Source organism: Solea senegalensis, linkage group LG5, assembly GCF_019176455.1.
Source record: "Solea senegalensis isolate Sse05_10M linkage group LG5, IFAPA_SoseM_1, whole genome shotgun sequence".
In the NCBI taxonomy this organism is placed as follows: domain Eukaryota; kingdom Metazoa; phylum Chordata; class Actinopteri; order Pleuronectiformes; family Soleidae; genus Solea; species Solea senegalensis.
The window spans coordinates 12,209,325-12,230,265 of record NC_058025.1 but is presented as its reverse complement, the minus strand read 5'-3'; the positions used below and the strand labels follow the sequence as shown (position 1 = coordinate 12,230,265).

General features: G+C 40.8%; 1 protein-coding gene across 2 annotated transcripts; it reads right to left on the bottom strand.

The window, feature by feature from the left end:
- Positions 1-368: 368 nt before the first annotated feature.
- Positions 369-12,992, bottom strand: ercc6l2 (excision repair cross-complementation group 6-like 2). Of its 2 annotated transcripts, none has more exons than XM_044026446.1 (20): positions 12,706-12,992; positions 11,816-12,254; positions 11,614-11,730; positions 11,246-11,439; positions 10,919-11,012; positions 10,702-10,769; positions 10,367-10,574; positions 10,109-10,249; positions 9,708-9,824; positions 9,450-9,569; positions 9,299-9,370; positions 8,456-8,601; positions 8,159-8,254; positions 7,859-7,958; positions 7,577-7,729; positions 6,890-6,973; positions 4,416-5,361; positions 4,174-4,328; positions 3,398-3,555; positions 369-2,237 (listed from the first exon to the last, which is right to left on the bottom strand). In XM_044026446.1, exons 1-20 carry the CDS (start codon positions 12,729-12,731, stop codon positions 947-949), a joined length of 4,725 nt encoding a protein of 1,574 aa, XP_043882381.1. In that variant the 5' UTR covers positions 12,732-12,992; the 3' UTR covers positions 369-946. The 2 variants fall into 2 exon arrangements, with proteins under 2 accessions (XP_043882381.1, XP_043882382.1); XM_044026447.1 differs by having other exon boundaries at positions 11,816-12,252; positions 12,713-12,992.
- Positions 12,993-20,941: the final 7,949 nt, after the last annotated feature.

Here is a 20,941-nt window from a genome sequence, read left to right as displayed (position 1 = left end):
AGTATCTAGCGATGTCGATATTAGTGAAATGGTCATTTTGGACCATTTCTGAACTATGAAACTGTTAATAATCATAGCAATCAACAAAAAGAAGAAACATGCCTCAGCTAGAATGCTAAAATGGAGTTTTGTATTCAGATATCCGAATTCAAATAATTTTGACCAGTATTGGACTGATACCGATACCGATTCCCATCCCTATTTCTTACTGAACATTTTACAGTGAAAAACAAGAATCTGAATATAATAATTATAAATAATGAGGTCCTGGAATGAATAGGAAAATGCAAATGCCCTTTATGACAAATCACTAGGACTAGAAAGACAGCATTATTTTTCTCATTAATGAAACATTTTGATAATGGAAATTCATCATGAACTCCTTACGGAGTGCTTTTAATCATGATACATATTATTTTGATGCATAATTAACTCATATATTGCCCATTCTCTAGATCAGTGTGATCAGTCTGCCTCGGACAGCTTCACCATCTTTCACTGTTTACTTCCTTTTCTTCTAATCATTTCCAACACAAGAAGAAAAAGCAATTAAAGATTAATATACACTAATAGTGAAACAGCTTCCACTATGTATTAATAGAACATTGGATTTGAAAAAAAGTATTTGATCCACAGGCAATAAATCTGAAACTACTAAGATAATGAATTAATAATAATATTTAATTAACGTTCATTTAAGATAGAACATAGAAAAACATAGAAATAAAGCAGAGGTGACGAGATAAATATGATAAATCAGCGGTCATTTTGTTGGAAACTCACTGATTTAACAAACCTGATATTTTCAAGTACAGTAAATAAGACACGTGTTTTTAAAAAAAGTAAAGGATATGTAACATTAAAATAATAAAATAGTGTATGTAAAAAGCATTTGCTTCAATTAATTTGAGAACTTAAAACACAATACAACAATGTCTCCTCTGTATTATTTCTTCCATAGGAACTTTTCATTAGTCTTCCACAGACTCTTGCTCTCCTCCTCCTCTCCAGATCGACTTCTCGCTGAAAGTTTCGTGTTGACACAGACTCTCTGCACTTCTGCCAAGTCCGTTAACCTGTTAATACTCTCCTCGTTACCCTCGTTGAGGATGTCCCAGAAGTCTTTGCGACTGCCTCTTGTAACCTGCACGAGTGCACCAGGAGATGGTCGTGTTGAAGCAGAATCAGAACTGAGGGCGATTCTGGATGAAGAAGGGGAGGTCAGACACGCGTTTCCTGACCCTGAGAGCATAGGTGGTGGTGTTTTTGGGGGGCCTCTCTGCTGGGCACCCCTTGGTTTGGGTTTAAATAAATCGTCGAGGATTGAAGTGTCTCCTATCAGATCTGTGAGGAGGGAGTGATTACTTAAGGCAGAAGGGGCCTGTTGAGGAGGGGAAGCAGACTGGGAATTTTCTCTCCGTCCTTGAACGGTTTCTCTCGTCCTTGATGATGATGATTTCTGCTCTCGCTCCCTTCCCTGTGCTGTGGGTTTGGATAACATGGCGGACCTGCCATGGCTGAGGTCTGGGGAAGAAGGGGTATCTCTGTCTGTGCGGTTCAGGACAGCAGCAGGCTTCCCAGAGCCCAGACCACTGCTGCCGGCATGATCCACGCCAAGACCACCACCGGCTCTGTGAGCTCCAGAACAAGAAACACTACCCCTTTTTGTCCTCCTGTGTCCTTTGGCACTGGAAACCGTTTCCTCCTGCTCCTCTGACTCATGGCTTGTAATGTTACCTAGAGGTTCTAGAACATTCTGTTGTGAGACCTTTTGCGTTTTCTGGGGTTCTAGAACATTGCGTTGTGGGTTTTTGGGATTTCTCTGTGGATCTGGAATATCATTTTGGCAAAGTCTGGACTTTTTTTGTGGTGCAGAAACATTGTTTTGTGGGATTTCAGGATCAGTCTTGGGCTCCCGACTCTTCTTAGTGTATTTACGCTTCTGGGGAGTATTTGAAAATTCCTTTTGTGGGGTTCTGGTTCTGGTTTCTGTGCAGGATATAGCAGTTCTGGTGGCTGTTGAGGAGGTAGCTGCTGTGGAAGTGGAGGAGGTTGGTGCTGAATCAGACTGCGGGAAATTCTTTGCGACTATATTAGCGAGGTCAGGCTGGTTCAGTGAAGTGTAATACTGTCGCAGCCAACCCAGTCTCTGGCTCGAATCTCTTCTCAGAACGTCCACTGCAAACTGACGAACGGAGGGAAAGTTGAATTTATTTGCCATTTCCTCCAGGTGCTGCCTGCAAACAAAACACACAACTGTGTAAAAACAAAACGAAAACATCCTTGTACAAAAATGTGTTAAATCAAATATGTTTTGAAATAGTTCCTGCTAGTTTCCTGTGAATGTACATCATATTAACATGGGTACAGTCACTATATGATGTGTGCCCACTGCAGTGCAACTTAAATAACACATAAAGCATATACTATTAATCATACTTTCTGCGGCTCCTTCAGGCTCAGCAGGCTATGATGAATAGTTCTCCATGTATTCATGCTCATATCCAGACAGCTGTGCAGTATTGGGGTGTTTTTCCTGAGCTCCGAGGCAGTCATTAAATTTTTCGTCTAACCAGAATCGGGCACAGCCATACTTCAAAGTCACTGGTGGTAGAGCAGCATTACAAAGGTGTTATTACCGTTTGTGGCTTTCACTGGAAAAACAATAAATAAACGCAATGGCAGTAAAACGCGACGTGCATGTGGATTCAAATCATTAAACAGCACGGTTAATTGTAGGGAAATCAATATAACTAGTGTGCATTTTCACTTCCTGGTGAGCCTCTGGGCAAAAATACTAACTTCCCCTTGGGGAGCGAGTGTTTAAAACGCAGAGGGTGGAAGTGACGCAATAGAACAAATATATGCACATACATATATGTATATATATATACATACATACATACATACATATAGAGAAGGTGATCATTTTTGGTTCACCTCAGGAGGCGGAGTGGTTAAGGCGGGGAAAACTGCTGCACTCGCAATCTTCAGCGTGATGCAGGGAAATAGGTAGGAAGAGAAAGCTCAGTGGTGGTCCCTTGCTAAACACACATGCACACATGCGCACACATACACACATTCCCTGAGGGCAAGAGGGGGCGCTCAAAACTGTATCCACGCAGGTTTTGACTTACCTCCCTACACTGCCAGTAATTTCTTACTTTACTCATTTTTTTATCACTGCCCATAACGCCTTCCATCAACTTGCCTTCATTACTCCTATCTCCTTTTTTCCTCTTGTTGAAGGCTCCCTTTACTGGTCTTTTTCTCATGATGTGCCTATGAGCCCTTTTTCTTTTGTATTTCTCATGGTAAGTCAAATCACATGTTTTTTTTCCCCCCAATGTATACATCTTTATTAACTGCGGTTATCCCTGTTCATTACTTCCAGTACCTGCATACGGCCTGAGGAGTCTCTCCAATGATGACAGTGGTGTGTCTAGTGTGGTGCACACTCTTGCCGGTGAAGGTGACTGGATGGTCCACACTGGGCCTCTCCACCCTGACATTGGCAGAGTATGGTGGACTGTCTGGCGGGCTTGATGACAGGCTCTGGTACAATCACACAAGAAAGAAGTTGTGTACTTAGGCAGAAGTGAGTGACCTGCTCATATCTCGGCTTGTTTTAGCAGTAAAAACAGGGTAACTAGAAAGGTAGAAAAGAGCCTCTTTCCCAGGTCAATAAGTACCAATGGTTTCTGTACTGAAATGAACATCTACAGAGTCATACAGAGACCTGAGTCAATCTCCCAATCTGTAAGACTGACACGTTTTATTACGTTTATTGTCCAACTCTCTTTATCCGTATCCTATCTAAATTTCCTCACGGCAGAAGGCAGCGTTGCCTACCCCAGCTTTTAAGGGACTGTCCCAGCCATATTATCTGAAAAGATGCTCAATTTGCAGAAGTCCACTGTACGGCAGAGTTCTGCAGCGACATGTGATTTGCATCACGACTCAACTTAAATGGAAAAATCAGTTTGCTCACCAGCTGTCTGTAGTCGATCTTTAAATATTACGTGTTTACATCCACTCTCGTGATTACAGGATACCGCAGATAGCCTTGTTGTGTGTGCATGCTAACATGCAGTTGCCACACGGAGTTTGGAAGAAAGAATGTCTCAATGTCTGTTACATGAAGAGCTAGACCGGTGTTTCAGCTTTGTGTACCTCTTGGGTTCCTAGAAGTTGATTGGCTGGGAGCTGAGAGTACATCTTGCGTTCAAACACGTCTCGCACTGCAGCTCTGCTTATCAGCTCCTCTGCTTTGCTCCCACCCACCACACGCTGGTTGGAGTGGGTATACGCCACCTCCTGCACGCCTCCTTCGGACAGAAACAGGCATCATTCATTTTAAAATTCTATTCTATTAAAAGTTGTTAAAGGCATATGAAATGGATGTTGAATCTGACCTAGGACACTATCAATTGTTCCATCTTTCCCTTGAGATGTCGGACTTTTCATGCTTGCAGATATCTTTCCATCTACTCTCGATTGTTCTGTGCGTGGAGATGTGAAGTGACCTCCCGTGAAACTCCCTTTCTTTTTAGGAGTGTGTTCATCCTCTGAAGATGTGTATGTCTCTGTGGACTCGGTGTACTTGGATCTGGCCTGGTTCCTTGCACTAGTCGTTTGTCTTTTTCGTTTAACTTCGTTGAACTCAAAAGTGTCTCTCCCTCTATCTTGACCTTTTCTCTGTGAATTTAAGGCTCCTTTCTTGGAGCATGCTATTTTCTCCAGGTCAAAATCTTCAGATTCTTCAGAGTAACCCTCAAAGCAGTGCCCTGTGGTTTTGGGCTTGTTGGAAGAGTTTTCATCACTCTCCCAATCTATTGCTTTTTTCTTATCTTTCCACCCTTTCAGACCCTGTCGCTTTTTTACAGCTTCATCATTCTCTTGTCGCGTCCTGGCTCCATTGTCTTCATCGTCTCTGTCTGCATCCCTGGAGACGTTCAAGGGTTTTGTCCCCACTTTGGGGAGACAGTCTGAACCATTCTCTGTTTTGGAGCTCTTGTACATGCAGTCATTTGTTTCCAGTTTCTCAGGAATCCCAGCACCTGTGTCAGAGAGGATTTCTTCATCAGAACTACTGTCACCTTTGACCTCTGGTGTTCCTTTCACCCTTTCCAAGAATCTGGAGAAACCATGCTGGAGGAGATTCATTTGGCCAGCACCGATGGCAGCATTCCCACCCCTGTTCCCATCCTCTGCGCTTGAGCTTGAGACCTTCCTCTGAAATAGCTGTCCATCACCATCCTCCTCACTCCCACTACTAAAATCCAGCAACCCTCTAGAGACCTTTGATGCATCTCTGTTCTCCTTGATAGCTTCACAATTCAGTGCAGAATCTCCAGGTTCCTGAAATGAAACAGTTGAAACAAACAGATTTATAAAGAGGGTGTGAAGCATAACATGTAGTTTGGGGTGCGTAGTACGAGAACAAGAAACTGGCATAAAAATTGTAAATAAACCGTGCATGCACTGCAATAGACAGACACGGCCACAAAATTCCACCAAAAGCCTGTAAATGCTTTACTACCCTTGTTTATGCCATCTTTCAGTGGACAAACCCATGTGACATTTCACTGTGTAACACGAAGCAGATGTTTGCAACAGTAAATCAAAATAATAGACATCAGTGCAACATATGCCCTCCATCATAATGTAATATGAAGCAAACAAGGGGGTCACAACATTTCCTGAAGTAATATGAATGGGCTTTTATTGGAAAGGCCACCAACTGTGATTGCAGTTTGACAAAAGTTACCAAATAAGTCTTCTGCAGAGCTTACATACCTAAAGCTCCATTCTGTGCATGTTTAGGAACTCCAGTGTATTCAGCGCTGCAGGAATCTGAATAGCCCTCAGAGGAGAGTCAGTCTTGTACAAAGGACAGTGTGCTGTGCTGTGCTGCACAGCAAAGGCCTGGCTGGGAACATGATGATAAGGGGTATCACTGTGTAAATAAATATCTAAGAGGAGATGATAGACTTCGGTGTGGTCTGCCCCTTCCATTAGGACAAGCAAGTAATTATATCCAGCTGTTTCACACAGCATCAGTGAGAAAGTGAGAGGCACACAAAGAGAACTCGATCCTCTGGTTTCGCTGAACTACCAAGAACGGAGTGTAAAAATGTTTTCTGAGAGCCAAGGCCTTAAAGAGGTACTCAACCCAAGATCCAATGAACTACAACATTTTAAGAGTAGTAAATATTTACGCCCCAAGAGATTTCTGTATATAATTTGTAGTTTTTACACATACGGAGAACAGGAGCTTATTGTCTGCTACAGTTTTCATAGCAAAAGAAGAAAAACTAACATTTAGACACAAGGAACAGGGCAAGATGGCGGCACACGATGCACTGTGGAGGCCCCTAAAGGGCGTCAGTCACTTCCCTGTTCAGCCTGACTGGCTGCTCTTAATAAAACTATCTTTTGCTTATGCTTTTGAGGGTTCCTGTTGCAGTTCTGGGAGTTAGTCGTTTCTTGATATTAGCAGCCTCCATTAACGAAAACTAAAACAACTCACTTGCTTATTCATTGTTTCGGTAGAAGTCAGCCACTGATGTGGCTAACAACAGCTGCAGCGAGGAATTTCTATTTACCATACATATAGACATCTCTAGACATTATCCCTCTAATTGGGTATAGAACCTTTTTTGTAAAAAAAAAAAGGAGACGACAAAATCAAAAGAAAAGTTTACAGTTAGAATTTGTGGGTTGGTTGGTTGATTGATTGACAGGCAGGAAGATCCCTGTAGGAGGTATCTCCCTTTCACGTGGGAATAGAAGGATGAGTGGGCTGCCTGGGAAAGAAGATGGAGTGAGGGATGGGAAAGATGAATGCCCTATGTTCGGGGTCCCTGAGAAAGGCAGAGTTACTCACGCTAACTCCTTTCCTGGCCTCCGCCTTCTCTTCGCCTGTGTGTGTGCTGGTTGTCATTACTCCAGCCTCCATTTGTCCTTCTCGCTGAGAGAGACACACACATTGTCCAACATCAGTTTGGCATGGTACCACTCATCAACATTGGACTATTACTCTTCAGTTTTAGTAGACATAAAATTGAACGATAAAAGAGAGGTGACTTTTTATTTGAAATTCAAACATGCGGGGGAAAAAAGCTGTAACTTTAATTAATAAAAACAGTTTTTAATTAAAAAACAGAATGCTTAATTTAGTTTAGCTTGTGATCCAGCAGCAAAGGGTGCTCTAAAACCCCACTATCAGCTTGAACTGTGGCTGTTTTGACCTTGAAGGTTGTAGGTTCAACTGGCTCTACTAAAGCTCATACTTAACCCCACATTGGTCCTGGCGGCTGTGGTGGGAGTGTGTTAATGGGTACGAAATATGTGCGATAGAAAACGTGCTGCACATAGCTCATGTATGAATGTGTGTAAATGGGTGAATGGCAAAACTGTAGTGTAAAGCAGCTTTGAGCGCTCATCAAGACTAGAAATACGCTATATAAATACAGATCATTTACCTATCATGCTGCTGATATTTAGTTAGTGTCAAACTACATATGAGGGACGAGGTAAATTGAGGCAGTGCGTTACAGCAGAGCAAGCAAACCTGTAGTATCTTGCGTGTGAGACATGTTCCTTGAATCTGCAGCCTGAAGAGGTTGTTTATCCCAAACAGCTCCCCTTTATGGACACCATGTCCCTGCACGGCCTCAAAATAACGCCGGGAGCTTGCTTTCTCAACAACAGAGGACTGCAATTGCTGGAACAAAGAAGGAAATATTAAAAATGTATCGAAATTGAAGCACTGAAGTGACTTGTATGTGGAAAATAAAAGTTATCAGAGAAAGTATCTTTAAATGATGGACATGTGGTCATAATTGTGTGGTACCTGTTTGTAAACTTGTCTCAGGTAGATAACTTCCTCCACTGTTCCTAGTGAGATAAGTCTGAGAACAGTCACATCTCTGCACTGGCCAATACGATATGCCCTGAAGGGGAAAACACACACCACACACAGGCATATGTATACAAATCCACAAGCATACACATTGGTCCAGAATTTGTGTTTCATTAATCAGTACAGAATATAACTAGGTTTTCTTTAGTCCTACTAGGGAAAGTGACAACAACTGCTGCTTAAATACAGTGTAAAATTCTAATTGTCTGTCAAACTGTGGCTCCAACTTACCTGTCAATAGCCTGAAGGTCATTTGCTGGGTTCCAGGTGGGGTCAAATAGCACTACAACATTGGCTCCTACAAAGTTAAGGCCAAGACCACCGGCCCTGACAAAACAAATCAACAGATACAAGGTTTTGAATGTTTACCCTAAAATATACATTAATAACACATGCTGGTATCAAAATAGCAGACGCAAACACGATACTGAATGTTCTCATTAGTACATTCTCAAAAGGCGATCTGTGTTAACGAGTATAATAAAACAAACCACATCTTCTCTATATAATATTTAGTGTGCTACTAACATGGTGGAAACCAGGCAGAGGTTGATGTGAGAGGAGCTGTTGAATTCTTTGACAATCTGTAGTCTCTCTTTGGACTTGGTGGTGCCGTCCAATCTGCTGTAGTCCAGTCCCTCTGCCATGCAGTAGCTCTCCAGTACATCTAATAGCTTAAAACGTTCATAATACAAGAGGCAATTGACGGAGCAATGTTTACAACATTACATTACAGACAGTGTCTAACTCTAAATCTACTATATAACTGCAACTGTGTGAGAGAAAATGTAGATGCTAGACAAATAAACATGATAAAAAAAGCAATATCCCTTGTATATTTATATATATACTATAGGGATAATACTGAGCCTTGCCCTGCATGGTCTCTAATTCCACAAAAAAGTCAAACAAAGGACATGAAAACATGACCTCAGGGCATTCACAAATGTTTTCTTGCTGTCTCAGGTGACCACAGCCATTAGACAATCCAGTCTAATTGTCAATTAAAGTCTCATTTCACTCCCAAATAAAACCCAGGGCTTATTTATTAATCTGTGCCATTACAAAACAATGCCTCCTGAAACAATTTCTTCTGTAAACACATCAACTGCGAATTAAGAGAGTGTGTTTAAGCAATTTGCTGTGCTGAAACTTAAGGTGAACGGATGTGACTCAGAGACATGAATCTCTAAAAACAGCGTGTTCCAACTCGGACACCATTTAAAACCCCTTTTGATTACATCACCGTGGGATAAAATAATTTTGATAAAGGAAAACATCTCGCAAAGTCATTGACAGACAGAAAATTGAATACCCCATGATTTCACCATTCATTAGGCACCAACACAGAGAGAGAGAGTGAGTTCTCACCTTGGTTGACAGAGAAAACAGCAGTACTTTATCTCTCTTCTGCAGATAATATTTAAGCAGCCTCTGCAAAACCTGAGAGGACAATGCAAAGATGTTAACTTTAGCTGAAACAGCCTGTAATAGTGATTTAGCCTTTGTTGCTAAAGCATACCTTCATTTTTCCACTGTACATTGGGTCCGACAATGCCTCAAACGCTTCATCCTTACATCTTTGCACAAAGTCTGGAAACTTTTGGAAAACCTTCTGACAAATTGCAGTCAAATACTTTTCCTACAAGAAATGAACTGAATTAGTGAAACAAATGTGGAAAATGTGGTATGAACTTATAGAGTCTGGAGGCTTTGTCCAGGAGATAGCCATCGTAAGTTAGTGTACATGCTAAATCAGTTACGGGATAAGTGTTTGTACCTGTTTCTTACTGGTCCCTGCAGTGGACTGAAGCAGTGCCACATGGTTGGCAATCTTCCTCAGTATGGCCAAGTAACTAAAATAAAGATCCCTCATTTGAACGCCATCAGAGTTTGTCTGTAACAGAAGAAAATGTAAATAATGGATGTTTTTTTCCAACCACACTGGTTTGATATCTGTTCACAGGGGTTCCTCCTTGCATTCAAAGTGCTTATCAATCAAATGACAGATTCTAGAAGCTTCTAAGTTTCAAATGTGTACTGTATTTTAGTCCTGTATTTCATGCAGAAATCCAGGACTTATTAATATTTTTTTCAGTTTACTTAACAGACAAAAAATCTGCAGGAATAAAAATATTTCTTGGCATAGAAGGGTGCATGGTGTTAAAAGGGGACACTAACTGCATAGCAGCATCTTCTACGGGTGCGCCTACTTCCACAGTCACATTTCTCTGAAGACCTCAGCAGTAACGTAACATCTTCAGTATCCAGCACTGTCTGATACACAGTTTGCTGAAAGTCTGTCAGAGAGCAATACACCACCTGCGGAAAAATACAACACAGCAATTATTCGAGGGGGCTTTGAGACACCATAATGTAGACTGTGAGTTTGTGGAGAACAGAAAGTCATTAACGTTATAAACCAATAAGCAGTCTCACCCTGTCATTCTTCTTAGGTAGCTGATCTCTGATAAGAGATTTAGTCCTTCTGAGGAAGCAATGAGATATCTTCCTCACCAGGGCTCTGACAGCTTTCCTCCCTGTCGCTAGGGCACGTTTTGTTGCGCTGTGCCGCTGCCCATGCTCAACTGGGTCTGAAAACTTGTTCTTGAAATGTCCCAAGCTGCCAAGACAACCAGGTCTGGCCCTACACAGAATATAATATACACAGCTGACTATATTCTTCAACAATTTGCCAATTGCAAAAACTTACATCCCACTTCACAGAACCAAATGACTGAAATGTGTTGGAATATAAATGTCTCTTCAAATACCAGTCCATGACACACCACAGCTCCTCAAGGTTGTTCTGTAAGATGGTGCCAGTGAGACCAATTCTGATCTGAGGGTGAAAATAGGTACATCTTAATCCAAATCCAAGTGAACTTTACCATTCACTTGCAGTTAATATTTTCGTTAATCTAAAAAAACTTTGTTATCAACACTGATATACTTAAATAATAACACTCACATTAAAAAAGGATTTCTAACCTTACATATCAGCTCCTTCATAGCCTGAGTGATTTGAGAGTTTGGATTCTTTATCTTGTGTGCCTCATCTACAACCACAGCAGACCAGTCGATACTGCAGGCAGACCACAGGTATATTTTCATTAAAACCCTCCTGCTTCCTCCATATCCTACAGCCAGGGGGAACAGTGTCATTCTGAACCGAGCAGGTCAAACTGACCCACACAAGGCAGCAGGAGGGTTATCAGGAAAATACAAAGAACATTTATCGCTTTTTTAAAATGTGTATATAGAAAAAACATGTATGTTACCATGTCAGCATTTGTGTGTGTTGATCAAGGTTCTTACTTATTAAACTGATCCAGACAAAGTCGCAGAGTCTCATAAGTGGTGAGAGCAATTTCAATGCGTCCCTTCTTAATGCGAGCCAGTTCCTCCTCTTTCCTCAGGCCATGGACAACCACAGCCTGGAAATAACCCCACGCATCCAGTTCATCTTTCCAGTTATAAAGCACTGACAGAGGAGCCACAATGAGGAACACCTGGATCACAGAAAAACCACAGTGATCCAACTCAGTGCTTTCACATTTTCTTAAACCACTGCTGCACTTGATTTAATGCACTTGGTACTTAAAACTATGCATTTGTTATCCTGAACATGATTTTTATGATTCATAACAGTCATCTTAAGTTACATATATGGCAGTAGTACCTACTTTGTTGGGTTTACTATGTGTTGAGGGGATCTGACTCTGAAGAAACTGTGGCCTGTTCCTCTTCATGTCTTCCCATGTGCCTGTTTTGTGCAGCACAGCAGCAAGAAAACCAATGACCTATAAATAGAGAGAACAAATATAAAGAAATGCAGACATTTAAACTATTAAAATGTTTTACAGCTAGCAACCGCCTTCTTCTAACCTGTACAGTTTTTCCAAGGCCCATGTCGTCACCCAGGATACATCCACGGGAGCAGATGTAGCTATTGTAAATGAACCGTATACCTTCCCTCTGATAATCCCTCAGGTATCTGTTGATGGTGTAAGGGACTCTGTGTCCATCAGCTTCACTCAGCTCTAATGAAACACATAGCCTGGTGTCTGTGATGATGCTGGGAAACACTGGTTTCTCCTGGTTGAAGTTATTTAAGTCTGGTCTTGAGAGTTTAGAGACTGGTATAGCTATTTCCTCATCCTCCTCTTCCTCCTTCTCTGCATCTTTATTTTGGTCAGTAAATATCACCCATGCTGTGGAATCATTGCTGTGAAAGTTGGATTCCAGTCTCTGGATTGTTGCTTCTTGCAAAGTGCCATCTCTTGGGTTCGGAGCCAGACAACTGTCACCTTCACGCCACTTTGCTGTGAACATAATGTCGATATCGTGTCAATGTTAATTAAAGATCTCTGTCTGTAAGATTACAGTAAAAGGTAAAATATCTGTTTCAAATTGTTCATTTACATCTTAAATTTGCAGTACACCCTTATGTATCAGAGTTTGCATACTGATCATTAGTTATTTGGCAGATCTTGGTGTTTGGCGATATCCGATACAGTCATTTTAGACCAATTATGAACTAGGAAGCTTTTAACAACACATTTGTGCTGAGTAATTTCAAAGACACAATTCTCCAACTGTGTAGAATTTTACCATGTATTATACTGAATAATATATCCGTTAGTCGCTAAGTATTTAGAGTAGAGAGTAGGTATTCATATGAGATATAAAGTAGCTGCAGACGTTTTACGTTCTGAAAAAATAGAAACGTAACTACCAGAGATGAATAAGTGAACGATAGGACGTCTTACAAAGCTTTTTCACCTGTAGAAGTTGAAGCCATCAGGAAACATGACAACACTCTCCTCTCTGCTTTCTCCTGTGGAGGAGCTTAGCTTGTTAGCTAGCTTGGTTAGCTTAGCTTGCTTGTGAGGAAATGCAACAGAAAGAAGCGAACTCGTGTAAAAAGTAATGTCTTCGCAAGTAAGACGCTAATTCTTTATCCTCCGTTTATGTTCAGTGAAACTCAAAAAGCCTCAGACACAGACAGACACAGAGAGACACAGCAGCAGCAGCAGCAGCAGCCACACTGCCTTTAGCTGAGTGTTTATCAATCTTCACAACGGCGCCCGCACTTTCCATGCATTTTACTGACTCAAGCTAAATAAAATAAAAATAAAATAGAAACAACGAAACACTTTATGAAATATTTTCTTTACTTTACTGACGTTCAAGTGGGTCGATCATGGTAAAGTCAAATATTTCTGGTGTCAAAACATTGCAACGAAAGTGCTGCGTGGAATCTAAATGACCTTACCAAAGCCCTGTTACGCAGAAGCGAAGTGTGAAAATATGGCAGTTATTTACTAATTTCAACAATTTGAAAACAAGAAAGAATTTCAAGGCAAATACTATCTTTATTTATCTTTTGCTACTCGTTACTTACTAATCAACATGTAATTTAAGAAGAGAATAGAAAAATAATCCTTTAATCCTTTCTTGAAGGGAGAATTTAGTGTAACATCAGCACTTTAGTAAAACAATGAAATAAAAACAAACAATCAAAGTAAATATGATGATAATAATAATAATAATAATAATAATAATAATAATAACAATAATAATAATACATACATTTCTTTAAAGTACAGTTGGAATGTCCTGTTCAGCTGCGGACTGGAGTTCTACACTATGATGTTACATCTTCATTTATTTATTGATCTATTTATTTATTTATTTGTTTGTTTGTTATTATAAGCATTAACTTTATGTCATGTACTAATGTGTTAAAGCCAGGAGGCCTCGCCAAGAATGTGATTATGTTAGACATTTATTCTTGATTTATAAGATGATATCAGTTGACATTTGTGCATAGTTCCTGTGCCCATTATTTGTCAATTTATTTACCTACAAACCTTGTTATATTAGAGGGAGAGAGAGCTGTTTGAGGTTCTAGATTATGGAGAGTAGAGAGACTTCGAGGAGCACAGACAGGAGAATAACACACATTCATTGCAGATGAAGGTGAAAATAAAAGAAGTAGTAAAACACATGTGACCTGAGACCTGAGTCTTGGTGGTCTGTAGAAGTAAAAAAGTTTGTCTATGTTTCTCTCTTCTCTGGGGTTGATATGATGGCCATCAGTAAGCTCACTTTAAAGTTCGGTACACATTTCTAAACACACGGCAACACTGTCTCAGTTCTCCATCCCCGATTTGACTTTCCCTAAACGTTGGCTATGGCGCTCCAGATGAGGCACGACAAGGTCCGCTTCTCGCCATGCTACGCTGCCATACAAAAAAGGAGCTTTTTGTTCCTGTTTTCTCTACACTGGGAATTTATAGGGCAGCTGCCACAGATGTTCTCATAAAGAAAGTCCAAACACTGATGTCAAACGGTTTACATACTGCACTCGATCTCATACACACTTGTTCTCTCACTGAACCACGAGGGCCTTCGCTGGCCTCATTTGCAATAATATATTACTGCTCGAGCAGATACAGTTAGATCATTGGCTGCAGATAACAAGTTCTCATCAGCAGTCATTGTCACAGATAACTAGTTGATTGTGTTGAGTGACTGTCTCAAATGGACCGTGTTCGGCTTCAACTCTGTTTTCCCGAAGCAAAGTGTGAGCTGAGTGTTCATACTTATATGTAGCTTTGTGTTTTGTCCAATGTTTGTTTACTTTTATGAAAGTATTTACATTTGCAGTGACTGCTCTTCAGCATTTCACCCATACAAAACAGTGTTTTTCCTTATTGTGGTCAAAATTTTAAAAATCAATATCACATAAGACAGAAAACATTTTCTGTTGACATATCACATCACTTTCAGCCATTTCATTGCACAGAAATAAATGGAAATTTGTGTTTGGATGATTATTTCTTTGTTGTTACAATACTTCTTGGCAAAAAATCTTATACCGTTGGAAAGCCTGTTTATTTATAAATGGTGCCACATTTGTAAGGACAATGCACTTGAGCAGCAGAGTTCAGTAGGTAGGTTGGCCCATGAAAAACTTGCAAAATCTCTGCCAATGCCAAACATCATATTCTGCTATTGACTCTTGTTTGGTGTTGTTTATTGGATTGGATGACTGAAGTCTGAAGTAATAAGACATATTGGCAATTTAACAATTTATTCATTTACAAACAGGGGCACCAGTAGCATGTGGAAGAACCATACGCAGCCACAACAGCCTGGCACCTCCTCCTCATATTTGTACCCAGCTCAGTCACACACGGCATAACGGCATAACCATTCTTCAGTCTGCATTTGTCACAATCCAACCAATGTGGTTGTGTTGGTCACTCTGGCACAAACAAGCACACTCAAGCTTTATCCCACAAGTGTTCAAAACACTTGTGGACTGCAGTAAGCACTTGAGTAACTTAGCCAAATATCCACTACCATCACAGCATTAAACATCTACGTAAGCTTTTTTTATTTGGTTGGTTGTTTTTTGTTTCTTTAGATGCCTCTTTTGTATAATATCTCTTAATACTTGGGATGGGAACTAATTCATAATGTATTCTAATCATTTCAGGAGGGTAAACTCTCTTGCATTCACCGTAACATTTCCCCACTGGCTTTCCTGAAACCCACCTGCGTTGACTTAGGCAAATGTATTTCTCTACAGACATAGCTTTCATCTCCGTCAGATTAATTTGGCTGAAACGATTTGATTTGAATAAAATATTGTTTTAGATGAGGCGCTTGCTAAATTTCTGTTATTGGTCATAATCAGAGTTTGGAGAGGAAAAACCTGAATGGAGGTCTTGCCTCACTCACAGCAGCTTTTGAAACAGTCCATCTGTGTTCCACCACCTCTCCCTTTCTCTCTCTCTCACACACACACACACGCACGAATCAGGGTTTGCCATGGGCCAAAAGTAATTACCACCATGCCAACAATGACAGTTTCAGCTTCATATGCACTGATTGCAGAGATGGAAAATTGGGTTGATAACTCATGCTTTTCTCGTTTATTCTCACTTGACTTCTTTCACTTGTTTTCCTGTCCATGTCATTAACTTTTTAACATTGAATTTGTCAATGCGTTGGATTAATGCGATGTCGTGTTTAAAGCCAACACAGCTGATGTTGAGTTTAATCAAAACGGCTGAAATGTATTGGTTATGATGCTTTGCCTACTTTTCCCTCCTCTCGTTTCAATTGCCACCAAACTAGACCACAGTACTGTAGGTATAGGCCATTATTATAATGGATTAACTTGCATTTTAAATGTGACAATTGTGTAGCTCATTCATTCATCTTCTACCGCTTTATCCTCCACATGAGGGTCGCTGGTGCCAATCCCAGCTGACATAGGACGAAAGGCGAGGAACACCCTGGATAGGTCGCCAGTCCAGCACAGGGCCACATAGAGACAAACAACCATTCACTCTTGTGGTCAATTACGAGTGTCTAATTTGCCTAATACCCAAATCTGCATGTTTTTGGACTGTAGGAGGATATCAAAAAAATATATGGGCTTTTTCTACGTTAAAGTTTCTGAGATCTACAGTTTCAAGCAATTCAGAGATGGGAATTTTAAGAATTCACTTAATTACTGCTTTGTTCTTACTCACTGCTGTCACTGCAACTGCAACCACCAGATGTCATGAATCCTGCTCCCTCTGATGCTCACAGACAGCCATGACGACGTAACCGATTCTGTTAAGTGGGTTGGATTTCAACATGGATGCTCCCGGTGACCTGTATTTGAAGACTCGTCCCTTTTGTCCTGCAGTGAGATGGAAAGCATATTTACACTCAAACCGCCTCTCATTATGCTGCAAGCCCATGGAAGAGCCTTTTGTTTGTCCAATTCAGCCACTCTAAGCACATCAACCGGCAAGTATAACTTGCCGGTTGACTTGCCAAACTTGCCAAACCGTCAACTTGCCGGTTGACGGTTTGCCATCCATGCATGTGTGTGCTTGATGTGTTCCTGTGTAGTTTACAGGCCATTCAAAGCGTCCGTTTAAATGGTAATGACAACGACATTGTTAGATCATGTGATGTAAATGTAACAGATAGAGAGAAGAGAAGGTGATTTCTCTTTCTGTTTTATTCAATTTTGGTCACAGCTATAATCCTGGTGAACAGGCACAAAGTGCTTGGTCTTGAAATAAAGTATCTGGCCACTAGACATTATTTCCCTCTCTTCCACTCGCCTGAACCACCGCTATCCAAACGTGAACACTGACCAGGACTCAATGTTCTGCATGACTGCACGTCCCTACAATGAGGCCACACAAAAATCAGCAACTCATCAAAACTGGACGTCCGATTCTCAGGCATTTAAGCATGCAATAATGGTCCTCTCTACAACGTAGTGTCTGTAGTGGCTCAGCTCTGAGAAGGGAGATGTGAAGACAAGGGCCTTGATTGGATGGATTTTGTTTTCCTAAGTTGTTGAATGGGCACTTGTGTCCATGGATAAATATATATACGCATTTAGTATGGCTATTGTTTATGTTTCGGATATTTTATTTATATTTGACCTCACAATTCAAACATAAGTGTATTTCCATGTAACCAACTTTAGGGAAAAACTGAAGATAGTCTGAAAGACGCCATACACAATACCAATGTATATGGAGCTTTTTAAATCCTGGAATCCACAAAGTTTTCATGTGTGTCTGCGTTTGCGTATGTGTGTCAGTGTTTTATGGGATGTTATCCGGTGGGGAGCAGTCCTGCTGAGGGCTAGGCCATGCATCCAAGCATGTAGCACTCACACATTCACCATATGGGGTCCAGAGGGGCTTGCAGGACCAGGCCAAGCCACGCTTATGGACCATTTAGCACACATTGCTTTCTCCTTCATGGCTGCACTGCACTCCCTCTAACACACAAGTCAGAGATGGAAAATTTTACGCAGAGAAAAGCCTCACAAGGCACAATGGGATCTAGCTTGAAGCATATACAAATCTGTATTTACTGGCATATTTTTCTATATACTGTATTTTTCCATGCACCCTTGTGTAAGTACTCTGATACTGTTGCATAAAATCTTTTTAAATCTGTCAGTGGTACTGCAGTATGGACGGCTTTATACCAAATTTAAAGTATGTCATTATTTCCCATTATTTGTTTTGATAAACTAAACTCAAACTGTTACAACCATTAAGCAAAAAAACTGTTTAGAACTTTTTATATGGAATTGGGAATAACCAATGTGGAAGAAACACTCTTTGAATTCACAATGTAAAGATCAGCCGGCTATGGCATCATAGTACACAGCAGTTGATGAATGCACCATTCATCTACATGTCCAGATTATAGCTCTCTTTGCAAACACATGATTGACAAAATCAGCTGAGAGGTGAAAAGAGGGAGCACATCAGATGATGAAAATCATAAAAGTACATGCTTTAACATTAAAGCTGTTGTGTGTAACATTTAAATATAAATAAATGTCTGCTACATTAAAACATTGTCAAATGAGCTCACACCATGCTTGTTAAGCCTATCAACACCACCGAACTCTCTGTTTTTCCTTGTGTTTTGTTCTCATGTCACCCAGTGACATTCTCACACTGCTTCAGTAAGGTAGGTGGAAACACAACAGCTACATAGCGCTAGTAAAGGAAGACAGCTACATAAAACTGGCCAATGGCTGAAAATGGAAAGAAGTGCCCATGAAAGGTTTCAAAGTGGATTCCACTACTTGTTATTCTGTACATTCAGTCACAATCGTATTTGAATCACAATCATAATTTTGTTTTCTCAGGATAAAATGTATGTAATTGTCCGATATTGAAAATGTATTCTCCACCAAAAGAGCCTGTCACCTGCTGCTGTTCACTGCACCACGCAGCTCCAAAATTCCTGGATGCACATTGGTGTAAATGCATGTGGTGAAGCGCTATCCCATCACATTCTAATGCCAGGTGTAAAGGAAGCCATTTATGTTATAGACACAGCATCAGAGACCATTAAAACAGACACTGGAGCTTAAACTTGGAGCTTCAATAACTCCTTGTTACTCCACAATTTAGAATAGATTTGTGTGATCAAATACATTAAATTACATGGACAAATCATAAATCATAACTGCTCACCTCACCCTAACCTTTACCTGGACCTTAGCGAGTCTTCATTATGGAGATTTGTCTCTTGTTCCATAAGGAGGACATGCTCCTTGTTATCTAACTATGGTAACAGTTTAAGATCCAAAACAAACAATACCTCGACCACACATGCATGTGAACAATCAATATCATCACAGTGACTGCATGGACAGTCACAGCACCTCAGTGCCCACAATGACTTAATAATACGAGCTACCCATAACTTCCCCATCTATCTCCCCTTTTTTGTTACATCTCCATATCCTGCCTCCCTCCCTCTTCCACTCTGTCTGTGTGTGGTCTGGAGACGCTGTAAATCCCCAGCACACACACGGTGCCACCCAACGCGATGCTCAGTCCTCCTTATCCACAGTATCAGCTACCATGTCAGACCAACTGGGTCAAGGCCGTTTATGCCTTTAAACCTCCTCCAAGAGGCTTTAATGAACTCTTTTTACTTACACAGAAAGACAAGACCCACTCGCTTTGATTTGCAATTACTGGTGTGTGCTCACACATTGTGAGTCTGGTGGACTATTTTCAAGTGGCTTGTGGGTCTCATTATGCTCTATATCTATGCATTTGAAAGATGTTTTGATGTCATTTAACCACTGCAACCCTTGTGAATCACTAACCTGATTCACCACTGAAATGTTGGAGTAGCTGAGGTCTACACTGACTTTTCATCCCCAGCCACTAGAGGGAATCACTTCAACAAATCATGTGACTCACACTTTTCTCTCCTTCTCAAGGCTTGATCAATAAAGACACCGCGTTTGCACATCCCGTCTTTCACCTGGACGTCACACAGTCGACTACTATCCACGCTGTGTCATAATCACACATTTCGGTGACAGAGAAGGATTAATCTCATTCAACTCAGAGGCCCTGGGAACAGTGGAGGCGTTGAAAAATAGCGCCTAAACTCCCTGTGTCTTTGCCTGACTGGCTGGGTGGTCTCACGGGCACAGATATCATACTAAATGACCATCCTGTCGACAGTTCAAAGCAGCACTTTCAAACAGAGGGGCAGAACACACTGCTAGAGAGGAGACACAGACATGCAACATAACCAATACTTAGCCATGGCTGGGCTGGGCTGAAATGTGGAAAGAGAGAGAGCTATATATCCTTATATCCTATGTATATATATATACATGGAGATGTGAGGGTTGAAAAGGCAGAGTGACCATATGATGAGATAGGAGGTAGGGAGGAAAGGAAAGGAAAGGAAAGGAAAGGAAAGGAAAGGAAAGGAAAGGAAAGGAACGGAAAGGAAAGGAAAGGAAAGGAAAGGAAAGGAAAGGAAAGAGGGACAGAAAGAAAACCAGGGAGATGTCCCTGCACTGTTCTCTGTGTGTGTGTGGTCTGAAGACCTCCAGGCTTGTTCTGGGGTGAGTGTATGAGTGCACACTTCCTGGGCTCAGAAAGGAAAGGGGGGAAAAATAAAAGAAAGAGAAAGAGGGAAGTCTGCACAATAAAGGGAATGTTTGCATTTGCTTGTGTATGAGAGTGAATGAGCAGGCAGGTCTTCTTTGTTGAACAAGCAAGCAAACACTGGCATGTTTGACTCGCCATGGGGAGATCACAATGTTATTTGCAAATATCTCATCTAACCTGCCGTCACCCAGCAACAGTGAAACACACAGAGAAACACTCTTTGTACGTCTTTGTGTATATATCACGTATATTAAATAATGCGTATCATTTTGAATAGTGAACTTGGTAGTGAACTATAAACTGATATATATTCAGTGAGGCCCAGAAGTTTGAGACTACATTCAAAACATTTTTGGACAACATAATGCAACAGGATATATTGTTTTTACCAAACCAGCTAATTAAACTTTTTTACAAACTTATTGCTATGCAGGAATCATCACTTCATAGTTCATAGTTAGATCTTTATAACCAAAAACATGAAAAATATCGATGTGGAGTACATGATTTTAATAATAAAAAATAAAAA